Below are 14,054 nucleotides of genomic sequence, written 5' to 3'. Positions count from 1 at the left end.
TGAATCAGAAAGGCATGAGTTCAAATCTGGCCTCAAGCACTTTCTGGTTGTGTGATCCCAGGCAAATCACTTAACCCTGTCTGCCTCAGTTTCCTCATGTGTTAAAAATGATATGGAGAAGAAAATGACAATCCACTCCAATATCTTTGCCAAGAAAACCTCAAATGGGGTCACCCAAAGCCAGGCATGACTAAAAGCAACAATGAGAACAATACTCCACTAGGGACAGATCGCATCTAATCCATGCTTTGTCTTCCAGAATAAAAGACAAATCATATATTGCTTTTACTGCAATAAGAATAATCACAAGATTACAACACTGCTGTCATTATGCACCTCTTTTGTTCAAGGGTCTACAGTGGTTGTCTCCTTATATATAAAGTACAAATTCATCCCCTTGACTCCAAAATTTAATAATAACATTGTCTCCATACTGCTACCCAATCAAATAAAAATAATACTGCATATTTTATAATCCATACTTCACAACCCATTTTTTCATTCATTGGGACACCAGGTCCTACACAGAATGGTTATCTTGCCATTTACCCTATGACTATCTAGTTCTTCTTTACAGAAACTATGATTCTCTAGACTAGACCTCCAGAGACCATGCATCTATCTCTCTGGGCTGTGGTAAAGGACCAAATAAGATAATATTTTTAAAATGCTTAGAACCATGCCTAGCACTTAGGAGACATTTAAATACCTATTTGTTTCTTTCCTTCTTCCCTCCTAGGGTAGGTTAATGGCTGAGCTTTGAACCTCCATACTAAAGTTGACCTGTCTTGATTGCTGCACAAGTGAAAACTTGTTTATCTCGCTATATCTAAGTAGATCTGGACCATGCTTCTCATCCAGTCCAGCAGCAAAATAAAAAGACAATAGGACCTACTCAGCTAGGAATCTTGCCATACCTCCTTCTGCCATTTCTGTACCACATCTTGCCACTTTCTACTACCTCTTGATCTTGCTGTGGGAATAAAAGTCAACTCAGTGCCACCAAGTACTGGAAAGAGTTGACAGTCCCAGGGCTCCAATTACAGTCTCTGAGATTATCAAGTCAAAAACTCCTTCCCTGACTAGCATTCGCTCTATGTGTTATGTAAGAATGTTAGAATGCAAGTTCCTAAAGATTTTACATAATTGCATATAAATGTACACGTATATATATATGTGTGTATATATACATATGAAACCTAGATCTTATTGCTTACTAGCTCAAGGAGGGATAAGGTAAGGGATAGAATTTGGAGCTCAAAACTTTAAATAAAAATGTTAAAAAAGAAAAAAAGAACCTACAGTCCTACATAGTAGGGACTGTCTCTCTTCTATAGTTGCAGTGCTAGTGCCTAGCAGAGTACCTGAGACTAGCTTCTGCTGCGTGAATTCTTATTGATTCATTGTTCAACAGGGAGAAGATACAAGAACTAGATTTCTCTCTATGATTTCATTATATTGGGAATTCCCAGGTGGAGATACTCCTGCCCTCAGTGTAGATTAAAACCATCTCTGCTACTTAAAATAGTAGTAATTATAATGTAAATAAATAATAATTAGCATTTGTATAGCACCTTCTATGAGCCCAGCACTGTGCAAAGTCCTGTCCAAATATTTTCTCAACTTATCTTCTGCAACTCTGTTATGCAAGTGCCATTATTATCCCCATTTCACAGATGAGGAAACTGAGGCAAACAGATTAAATGACTTGCCCAAAGTCACACAATAGTAAGTGTCTAAGGCTGGATTTGAACACACATCTTCCTGATTCCAGAACCTGCCTTGTGATCCACAGGACCACCTGAAAAATTGCTTAACGCATTGAGAATTTAAGTGATTTGGCTAGGGTCATAGAACAAGAATGGATATTGAGATTGGCATTATAACCAAAATGCTGTACTGGTTCTCAATTATTCATAATAAAAGCCACCCTGCTTTCTTGATTGATCAATTGCACCTTACCAAAGAATTTTCCCTTTTGCGTGACCTTGAATAAGTAAATCATTTAACGTCCTTATTAATGTCCTTAGGTCTATGTTTCCTAATCTGAAAAATTAAGGGCTTGGACTATATGGCCTCTTTAATACCTTATAGCCTTATGTCTATGATCCTATTGTCCTGATCTATTATGTAATACTTAGAACACTGCGTTACATAGAAAGATAGAAGTGTTATCATTTATCAAATAGTGAAACAGAAATTAATTTAGATAAGGTCACATGGCTATGAAGTTGTGGAATTGGGACAAGAACCCAAGTGTTCTGAATCATAGTCAAGTGTTTCATACTACTGTTGTTCAGCACTGGTGATTTAAATGTTCTCTCTTGTTCCTCTTGGTTAGTCCAGTTCCCACCCATATTTGTAGGGCCATGCTCTTACTCTTCCTTCACTACTCTGGTTCATTTTATCTTTACACTTCTTTGAATTCTGACAGGTCATATAATCTATAATGCAAAAATTCATGTGACTATCCTCCAGTGCTCCCTATAATTGTTTTTGCTCTTGTCACCCTTACAAGAATGGAAGCCCATCAGTGTCAGATACTCTAAAAATCCTCACACAATTATGGTGATATCTCTGGTTTTCCCTCAGATCCTCACACAACATCTCCTTAACTGGTTGATGGTTTTGATGAATATTTTATAAATCAGAAAACATTCTGGTAATACACAGTTGCCTGCTAATTAACCTTTTTTCGAATTTGTATTGTTTTCATACTGGAATTTCCTAGATTCAGGTACCCCTGAATAAGATCTTTGTGGACAAATATTTGAAAAGATATTAAAAATACAAACATCAATTATATGGATTCAAAAAGATATCTAAGTCTCTACCATGTGAAAAGTCTATAAATACTGAAGGAAAATCCCTGAAGTAGCTAAGTGGGCTAGTAATAAGATGTGTTTACTGACCCTTGCCCTGTATCATCCTTTTGAAGAGTAATTCGATATTCCCACTCATCCTAGTGTCTACATTTTGCCAGGACTGCAATATTGTTCTAAAACTACTCTCCCTTACAGTATACACAAAGACTACAATCAAGTAAATCAAACCACCTAGACTCAATGCCCAATCTTGATCACTAACTCATCACTAAATAGAAATCAAATAAACCCATTTTCCACAAAGTATTGTTTAGATTCATTAAGGACTGAAAGTTGCTAAACATTCCAAGATTCTAAGCTGAACATCTCTGTTTTCTTCTAATATCATTGCTAATATTGCTGTACTGCACTGCAGTTGCAGTTATGAGAGCCTAACCCTGCCATAAGTGATCACTGGAAAGATTTACCATCCCTTGGTGCCATGAGCATCTTTAATTTGGTACAAGAGCTTCAAGGTGAAAAAAAAAAGAAAAAAAGACACAGCCCTAAAGTGGAACAAAACAATACTGCATTATTTGTCAAAAGGATGATTCAGGATAAAGGTTAGTGAACACAACCTATTATTAGCCATTTAAGTACCTTTAGGAGTTTTCCTTCCATGTTTGCAGAGTAGAGATTCAATTGTATTTAGAAATCTCTGTAACAGTCTTTTGTGTTTTCCATACCTTTTTCAAATATATAACGGCTATGAGGATGAGATTTCTCCATAGTTAATAGGAGGCACATTTCATTTGTGTTGCTATGCAGTAAGCTTGGCTATACAATTTCCCATGAGGACAGTCTTCTTCAATAACTGCCTTTTGTCCCAATGGATGTATGTAGTCTCTTTGAGATGGAAAACACTAAGGTGTACTCTCATATTTATGCAGTACAATGAAAGAACTTAATTTTTTTTTCCCTCTGAGAAAACTGCTATTTCTAACCAGGTTCCATCAAGCTGAGGAGAAAAAAAAATGGCTTGTGGAGTTATTATCCAACTAGCCATAAAAAAAAAATGATTTGACAGAATGATAAAGAAGTAACTTTAAGTTATAGTAAACCTTGGAAAGAAATAGTTATGTTTTCCCTTTTGTGATAAATGTAACATTCTGGAGCAAAAATATTGAAAGTTGCAGGACCCTAGATCTAGTGCGATCATATAACTAAAGATCAAAAGTACAAAACATGGCAGCCGGAAGACAACTGCCTTAGAGTAAAACATACCCAGTTTTCGCGAAGTTTGTCCAGTATGTCATAACCACTGCACTAAGCATGACATCATTCTTGGAGAAGTTACAGCTGAAGAGTTCAGTAGGACCAATCATGGGAATGCCAAAAACATATGGAACTTCATCGCCATGGGCTGAATCAGCCCAGCTTGGTTTCATTTCACTTTGGCAGTGGTGGTAGAATGCATAGAAATATGTTGGGGACCCATACTGGGCATGTAGGTCAGCTGTGGCAACAGCAGGAGCAACCCATTGATGATCAGTGAAAAGGGCAACCAGGGTCTTCCTTCGAGTTTCAGGGTTTTCTTTATCTGCCCAATCAGTGTACATGAATTTTATTGTCTCCCGGAGGGTATCTTTTCCTTCTGGATAACCATACAGATTGTCGACAAAGTTGGAGACAGAGAAGTCAAAATCATTTGGAGAAACGCCATCCTCATTGTCAACAATACCATCAACAAACTTTAAGCCTTCCCCTTGGTTCACGCCAAGCATTATGTCATAGTTTAGGAACTCCCCCTGCTCCATTAGAATCTGAGGGTCATCTGGAATTACATCACCATCTATCACGGGCCCGAAGGCAATGTGGTATGTGGCTGGAGTAATGGTCTGTTGAATGAGTTCTTTGTAGTTCTTATTCCGAAGGCATTCAACCATGTCAGTGGTATCCAGCATGTTGCAGCCCACTTTATCTGCCAATATCCGAGTGTACTTGGCAGGCTGGTAGTTCACTGCCCAGCTGGACAGGGCTGTTCCACTCTGTATGATTGCCTTTTGGAACAGACCTGCAGGTGCAAATTGTGTACATGCAAATGAAAATCTAAAATATAAAAAAGCAGCTTTTACTGAGCAAAGAATGCTTTTATTGTATCTTGGGGATGTGAATTTCTGAGTACAGTAGCATTCAGCTATTTGAGCCTCTCTTTCACTCATTTTTTTTCCCCATTTGACACTAGTTTTAATAGGAAGTTGTTTTACACACAGAATAAAGAGTTAAGAAAAGGAAACTACCCTTACAAGTTCACCCCTGATGAAAATTCATACTATTCATCTACTCCCCTAGAATTTTTCAGTTTTTACCTTAGAAAATCTCCCACAAATAAATGAATGTCAGAGGCAATTCAATTCTCTGTTCCATGTCAATATGCTTTTCACTAGTTTAAAGGTCAAAGGAAAATTATACGCTTACCTCTTTCACAGAGTAACCAGGCACCATGTAATTTAGGAAAAATGTTCAGTTAAAATCAATTTAATATGCTCAATTTGTGGGAGTATTCTGGTCTGATATACTTTTGAATTACTTGTTTCACATTTTCTCTCTTAACTGTAAACATGCCAAAAAAATTTTAATGTGCTTTTGAAAGAATTATTTGTCTATACCTAATTAAATTCTCCAATTGGAACTAATATAACTTTTTACCCAAAGAATTTATGATTTCCAAAAAGATGCCACCAATTCTAAGTCCAAGATTTGCAAAATTGTCAGAAATACCTATTTAGTGTAAGGTTCAGAATAAGCTTGAGCTGATAGGATAAAATAAATAGATATTTTATTCCACTACATGGATGTCTAGAAATATTAAACCTCTATTTTTGGAGTATGTCAGGACAGGAGATATTGTATTATAAAATGAGAGGGTTCTGTTCACTATCTTTACTTTTTTACCCTTGATTGCTGGCCTGAGTTTAGGATCTGACATCTCATGAGCCACCAGAAGAATAAAGCATTAAATCTCTGATTCTAGTAGCTTGCTCTATGTCAACTTCTAAAATCATGGAAGCACTCAGGAAGGTGAAAAACATGATTGTAATCAGTAAGATGTGACTTTCAAAGACAGTGGATGTCCCAAATGGTAAAGAACTGAAATTCTAAATGGCTCCATCCTGCACTGGTTAGGACACTATTTAAGAAATATGTTACATACTATATTTCTACTGGTCACTTATTATATTTACTTTAATATGGGCTACTTATAGCTTAGAGAAAACAGAGTGACCAGAATGTTTCTCATTGCAGAGCACAATGTAAGACATGAAAAAATGATTCAGATTCTTTGGAAGTACTGCAAAGTCCTATCCAAATTATACTCAATATAATTAGAATGGAGCAACTGTTATTTAAACAGAAGGATTTCTCAGAACTAAGAGAAATATTTTAGTTGATTTGACCTTGACATAATAAAGAGCAATCATTTTTTTCAAGTGCAGAGAATACGTCAGTTGTGAGGAAAAGAATGAGGAGCAATGACGCAGCATTCAAGAATTGTCCTAAAAAGTTGGATTATAAATGTAGAAGATGGCTCATGCCCCACCTGCTCATTCACTTGCTACCCTCTCAAGGGAAGGGTTCTTTCTGCGCATCTGCTGCACAGTGAGACTGCATTCATTCTACTTTGCTGGGGAAGGAGGAGGAAAAGGGACTTTTCTAATCTTCTTTTCCTCAGAAAAGAAAAGCTAACCTCTTCAAGTGCCTAAAGAATCTGATAAGTTTTACCTTTCTGGATAGAAATCTTAATCTTACTATCTCTCCTTCCACTGAGGCCAATGGGTACCTTTTAACCCAGAGCTATTGTCATTAATTTCCATTTATGTATTGTACAACAACGTAGTTCTTTTTAGGCTTTTGTGTATGCATACAGGTATTAGTCCTCTCTCAAACTCAAGAGGTCAGCTGTCATTTCTCCAACTCCTTCAATCTCATCAATTCTCTAGTCTGCTTCACTAAATCTGCCATGCTTTTGGAAACCAGATTATCAAGATACTGAAAACTATTTGTTAAAGAAACATCTCTAAAACTGGGACATAGGGCCTAAAGAGTAAAATGAAATATAATGTGAAGGTCATTGCCATCTAGTAACAGTGTTAGTCACTGAGATCCTTTGACACTGACCTACTAGCTATTCCCCACATAAAACATTCCATTGCCTGGCTTCATCCATTTTCACTAACTGTACCCTATGCATAGAATTCTCTTCCTCCTCATTTTTGCTTCCTGGCTTCCTCAAGACCCACCTAAAATCCTATGTGTTAAAAGAAGCCTTTCTTGATCCTATTTAATTTTCATGTCTTACCATTACTGATTATCCTATATATATTTTACTTCAACATAGTTGCTTCCTTATTGTCTCCATTAAAACTGAAGAACTTAAGAACAGTAGTTGTCTTTTGGCTTTCTTTATATCCTCGGTGTTGGGACACACAGCAGGCACTTAATAAATGTAAATTAATTGACTAATTGACTCAGTCTTTGGGACACTTATTTTGGGTGTTCAGAGACCTTTGCTCTCTACCAGTTTCAGGGTTGCATCCCAAATGGTTGAAGCTGCCAAAAGCCTGTATTTAAAGAATCACTAACGGATTTTTCCCCCTTCTAAATGTTATTTCCTACATGAATAGGTATTTTTTTTTCTAATTTTGGTAAGAAAAATGACATAAAACATGTCAAATGACACTGTAATATCCTTTGATAATGATTTGTTTCAGCAATTCAATTAAGCTCATGTTTATTAAATGATTACTAGGTTTTAAATCCCTTAGGGTACTGAAATGCTATGAGTTTGTGATTGTCCTAGGTGCAAAACACACCCAAAATATTTTTTTTAAATTGACACTTAAGGGCTTCAGAAAAGTAATGTGACTTGTAAATACTGAAGTAAAATATATGTCTCTATTTTTATTAAGTTGTGGAACAAAAATCTTTTTTTTAAATCATGGCTAAAATGTGAATGGCATTACGTTAGTACTCTATGCATAAAGCTCTCTGATATTCCCTTTCATATTACAAATAAAACTTATGTTTCATTAAGTTGAATAAGAATTCATAAATGACTCCTTTGATCATAGTAAAAAAAATCAGACAAGTTAGAATTTGATAATTTCTAAGAAAGGCATTAATGATCTAACCAACATTATTGTTAAATCACATATCTGAATTGATTCATGTTTTTAATAATGTAAAAGAAAGTGAAATAAAAACTGGCCAGGGATAGGATATAGTAGAAAGGGGGAGGAGGACGAGGTCAGCTCATATAAGGATCACTACCTAGGGTTCTGTTAAATTTTTTAATAATATAGTTTTACCATTTAATTCAGATAGGACATTTCCTTCATTGTTCTTAAAACAAACAAATATCTCTATTTAATTTATTTTATTTTTATCAGAGTGGAAATCATATTACCTTCTGAATAGTGAGACAAGGTCAAAAGGCTAACACAAGATGCTCCTGCTCCTGAGCCAAAGATAGTAACTCTTTTTGGATCCCCTCCAAAGGATCCAATGTTTTCTTCAATCCATCTTAAAGCTTGGATTTGGTCAAGCAATCCATAATTGCCTTTTGCTGCCTGGTCCCCAGTACTTAAAAAACCTAGAAATAAGAAAAGTACTTTTTTAGTTATCAACTACAACAAAGACAAAACTAAATGTCATTATATTTTTTGATACATTATATCTTGTGGTCTCTATTGAATTTTCCCAATAATAATAATGAACAATATAGAATTATCTTGCAAGCCAAAAGTGATCTTACATACTGAAAACTGTGACTCTCAGAACACTTGTAATAGATAAATGTAACAGTAAGTATTTGTGACTATAGAATCTTAAAAAAAAAAGTTTATATGAACTCTGATGAGAGACCCTACAAAGATAATTTATCCCAAAGGCATTTATAGAGGAAACTGGATAAAGAGCAGCAAAGTAATGAAAAATTGGGGGAAATGTACATAGCAAAATTATTTTCTCCATCTACGAATGTGGAAACACAATATTTGGATAGTTTTTGATATGTTTCATGATGAAGTAGAAATGATACTAGTAGGAAAAAAAAATAGCATGGGATTACACTACATAGAGAGAGAGGGGAGGTCCAGGTAGGAGGAGACACAATTTTGAGTGTAGAGAACTAAGGTCAGGAAATTATGGTCCATGGGCCAGTTTATAAAAATGTAAAAACCATTCCTTGGCCACATAAAAAAGGCAGCAGGCTAGATCTTACCCCTTAGGCTATAATTTGCTGACTCCCAGTATAGACAGATTAATTCTTAGGATGTCAGAAAGAAACAAGGATCCCATAAGCTTAAAACAAAGCAAAACATGAATCATATTTATTATTTTTTTTTAAAATGTCAACTATTAATCCATTTGCTTTACTTGCCATCTTTGCACAATTTTATGAGAATAATCTACAAATATATTGTGGGTATCATTCAATATTTATATCATTAATATTTATATAGCACTTACATGTCTTATTCTATTTGATCCTGACAATAAACCCAAGAAGTAGGTGCTATAATGCCCATTTTTTATAATAAGAAAACTGAGGCTGAAAGTTCAAGCGACTTGCCTAGGATCACACAGCAAGTTTCTAAGGTTGGATCCAAACTCAGGTCTTCCTAAATAGACATACAACACTCTATCAACTATGCCACCTAACTGATCAAAGTATGAAAAAAATAAGCAGGTTTTCAAAAATAGCACTCCATAGATCACTTTCTAAGTTACACAAACAAATTAACAGTATACGGAATACAGGTTCCTACCATGCTTACTTTTTGTTTACTAAAGGAAAAAAAGTCTACATTTAATACAGTAGTTCAGAACGAAACTTTCAAGGTTCTTGTCTAATAAATAAGGTGCCTCTCCTGCAGAGATCCTTTGAAAGTTATAGCAACAGAGATAATTTTGTTTAATAACTCTTTGATTATTAATATCAGATGAGGTAAAGAACAGTAATATACATTGCTTGCCAAAGACATTTAGAGGATAACTAGCATGTATCCCAAGGAAAAAGGGGTTGCTCATAAGATGGTTGTAAGTCAACAGGGATTTTTCAGTTTATTTTCACAAAGACAGGCTGAACAAAAGATTTCTTTAGGTCACATCTAGTGACCTCTGCCCGATTTCAGTTGTAGGAGTCCCCCAATCTGTGTTTATGTGCTATAAAAAACAAAAGTGCTAAATTACTGGATGATCTCTATTATTCAAGATCAAGTTGCCAATATTATCTACAGAATTCCCCACCCCAAAATAAAAAGAAATCTACAACAATAATAACAAAAACTCCTCCTAATTTTGTTTAAAAAATACTGGTCTAACTCAAGGAAATTCTTACCCAGAATCAAATTCATTATACTTCGAGTTTGTTTTCCATACAATACAGCCTGCCTGAGCTAGGTCGTGCAGAGGATAAAACACTGGATTGAGTGTGAGGAAGACGAGTGTGAATCTAGGTTCAGACACTAACTATGGGACCCATACCCATGTTATTCAATCTGCTTTCCTCAGCTTCCTCAAATGTTATAGGGGATAATAAAAGTACCTATTTCCCTGTATTGCTGGGTGGATCAAATGGGATGACATTTGTAAAGCACTCAGCACAGTGCCTGGCATGTATTAGGCACTTAATAAATGTTTTCTTCCCTCTACACATGGCTTCCCTCTCTTCTAATGGGGGCTTCCTCTCATTTTTAAATCCTAAGTTTCATCTCATCTTTCTTTCTCTTGCTTTAATGAAAATCTGTTCTACTGTATTATGACTTGCTATCGTGTTTTCTCTAATTACTCAACTTAAACTATCCCTGGATTATAATGATGAGATAACTTAGATGCTCCTGTTTACGTATGACATTGAGCTGATTGCAACATGCCACAGAATTAGTGCAATTTCTTCTGAATCAGGTTCATAAGCACTCAAAAGAGTCTGATATAACTATCTACAAAGGAAAGGCCAAATAGATGAAAAAAATCCTACATCTTGGACTACAGCAACTCATAGAGTAGAAAGCCTATAAATCTGACGCATAAATACATATATCTTGGACAACACCATAAATAAGCTGGGACTAGAACTCATCAGGAATAGGTAGGCACTGTGGATTGCCTTTAGAAAATTGTTTGGTGCTTTTAATATTTCCAGGTTTCTCCTTGAAACAAAGGAAAATACTTTTAATTCAATGAGAAACTTATTTCCAACCCCGATATTGAGATACAAAGGAGACAAAGCAATTGATGATGGTGCTTCAAAGTCTATTTAGATTAAAGGAGTTTGGGAGACTGTGATAGAGGGCACACCTTACCTAGTGAGAACTATGCCAATAGATAAAGTAGTAGAGTCAACATGGGAAAGTCTTTCTCCAAGTTCTAACCTGCAGAGCCAGGTGCAGGAGTTTCCCAGTCCCACTGTAATATTAGGCAGCTCGGGTGAGCAGCTGTGGTCATGAATTTCTTACCAGTCAATGAGCTAGCAGTCTATGTGATGCTGAGCTCCTAGTGTATTGTGTTATCCCCTTTGCCTGTGCAGCTCCAAGTATTAGAACGATAACATCAATACTCTTCTAATGTGGTTTATAGGTGTCAGTCAAAAAGAGAGATGCACAGTTGGAAAAGAAGACGTCAGTCATGCAGTAGAAGTTAAAGATAACCAATGGAAAGTCCATAGGTCTAGAAGCACCTTTACAAAGTCAAGAGACATAGATTAATTCCTTGAGCACAGTGGGCACAGCCTTCTGGGAAACTTACAGGACACTAAGGACTAGTCTTGTACAAGGTAAGAAGATGTAACTAGGTTATGATCTGCACAGATTAAGGGATTACCCACATCAGTATGGCCATATATATCCACTGAAATACTGAAATACAGATAAAATCAATTTACCTATTATTAGTCTTTGTCAATCAATCCACAAGTATTTCTTAAGCACCTATTATGGGTCAGGCACTAAGCCAAGCAAAGGGGGATAAAGAGACAAAAAATTAAATAGTCCTTGTCCTCAAAGAACATACACATCAGAGGAGACAACTTTTACATAAGTAGCCCAAGTCTCAAAGTCCATTTGCATAAGACTCTTCTCCTTTGTGAAGATTTAAATCACTCAAAGGTCCTGTAAGGGGTGGCACTTTTGAGAGCTTGGGAGAAGAGAGATTTTGGTCTTCTGGCTTTCAGCTTTGGGAGAGAAATCCTCTAATGAGGAGAGCCTTATGCAAAAACCTTTGAGGTGTGGATTACATAGATATAAGGAGATACAAGATACATAAGAGGCAGATACAAGATATCCTTGAATAGGAAGGGACTAGCTTATAATGGGACTAGGAAAGACTTCTTAAAAGAAGGTATCACTTGAGCAGAGTCTTGAAGGATGCTAGGATTCTAAGAGGAAGAGATGAGAAGGGAGAACAGAGAACAGCCAATGGAACAGCATGAACATGAGAGATTTAGAGCATCATGCCTGAGGAGCAGCTTGTGGAGAGGAACATATATGGAGAATTGAGAGGTCTGAATAAGGGGTCAGGTGGCAAAATATTTTGAATGACAAACAAAAATGTATATTTGATCCTAGGAGGAGTATGAAGCCACTGGAATATTTTAAGCAGAAAGAGGGGAAGAGGTGACATGGTCAGTTCTTCACGTTACGGTAATCACCTTGTGGAGGACTGAATAGAGGAGAGGCAGACATTAATTAAGAAGGTATTGCTATTGTGTAGAAAAGTGGCAAAAAGTAGTGTGGCCCCTGCACGAATGGAAAGATGAGGACTTTTGTGAGATCTTGTGAAAGGAGATACAATATATTTGCCAAATGATTGGATGTCTGAAGTGAGAGAGAGTGAGAGGTTGAGGAAGACATCAACATTAAGAATCAGACTGGAAAGATAATTTGATAATGGGGCAATTTGGAAGAGGGTAGGTTTTGGTAGAGAGGGGAGATAATGAATTCTGTTTTGGATACTTTTAGTTTAAGATGCGTATGGTACATCTAGTTCAGGGGTAGGAGCCACATGTGACCCTCTAGGTCCTCAAGTCCTGAGCCAAGTGACTGAGTCAAAGGGCTTCACTTTAGGACCTAAAGAGTCACATGTGGCCTCAAGGTCACAGGTTCCCCACCCCAATCTAGTTCAACCTCTCCAACAGTCAGTGGATAATATAAAATTAATATGAAAGCAAAAGCAAATGCACCCTAAATGTAGTAAACTAAATTGAGAGGATTTAGCAAGATTATAGTAGAGAAACAGTATTTTTCTTGACATTTTTATAGATTTCTTTGGCAAAGACTCAAATCCTCTTAATACAAACCTTTCTGGAAAATATGTATGTAAAATCTTTGTATGGAAACAGCACTAGCAGTTGATATTAGTTCCCCCTCCCTGCCCTCCATCCCTAGGTGCTGGACTAAAAATATTTTCTATAAAAATAGAAGGTAGATCCTTGGAATTCAGGTCTGATCATGAAAATTTCCTCTAAGCAAATTAAATTTAAGATCTCACCTTAAATATTTTATACAAAGCTGCTCTAGCATATCTTTGGGTTATCAGAGTTTCAGTAGAAAGTATATCACATTTGCCATTCTTGTTACCCCCAAAATAAAACAATAACAAAATCCAGCTATTTGACCGGAAGGATAAAGCTCTGACTTTATTTTATTTTCTGAATCCATTTAAAATGAAGATGTGCTGTACATTAACATAAAGAAAGGCACATAGATTAAATCTGACATAAAAGATTTAGAGCATCTGAGAGGTTTATTTTACCACCAAGATGGTAAAGACCTTCAATGTCAAAATTCCCACTACCTACATATTATAATAATGAGACATTTACAGACCATTTGAAGGTTTATAAAGCACTTTCATATATCAACCACTTCAAGTAGCAAACAAGGGCATGTGTGTGTGTGTGTGTGATTTTACTGGTGTTCAGAGCACCAAGTAAGGAACTTCCTCTATCACTGCAGGCAAGCACCTTCTCTAAAATGTATGGTCTCACTGAGTTTTCGGGGGCACTGAGAAGTCAAGTAATTTGCCCAGAGTCACATATGGTAGAGATGTGTCCTGAATCTAGGTCTTCTTCCTAATTCTCTCCGCACTAAGCTAAGATAGTCCATGTGTAGTGAGGGCTAAATTAGAGCACAACTCAGGGAGTGCTGAGCCTGATTGTACCCTGGCCATTTCAGGAAACATAACTCAGTG

The 14,054-nt window shown here is 36.3% G+C and overlaps 1 protein-coding gene across 1 annotated transcript in view; it reads right to left on the bottom strand.

Moving 5' to 3' along the window:
• LOC140506844 (neuroligin-4, X-linked) overlaps positions 1-14,054 on the bottom strand; it is a 446,694-nt gene that overhangs the window by 20,700 nt on the left and 411,940 nt on the right. The window contains exons 5-6 of the mRNA XM_072614461.1: positions 8,272-8,457; positions 4,089-4,878 (exon numbers count right to left, since the gene is read on the bottom strand). Coding sequence (XP_072470562.1) covers positions 4,089-4,878; positions 8,272-8,457 — 976 coding nt within the window. The remainder of the gene's footprint in view (positions 1-4,088; positions 4,879-8,271; positions 8,458-14,054) is intronic.

This window comes from Notamacropus eugenii, chromosome 5 (assembly GCF_028372415.1).
Source record: "Notamacropus eugenii isolate mMacEug1 chromosome 5, mMacEug1.pri_v2, whole genome shotgun sequence".
Lineage (NCBI taxonomy): Eukaryota > Metazoa > Chordata > Mammalia > Diprotodontia > Macropodidae > Notamacropus > Notamacropus eugenii.
This window is presented reverse-complemented; position numbering and strand designations above follow the sequence as displayed.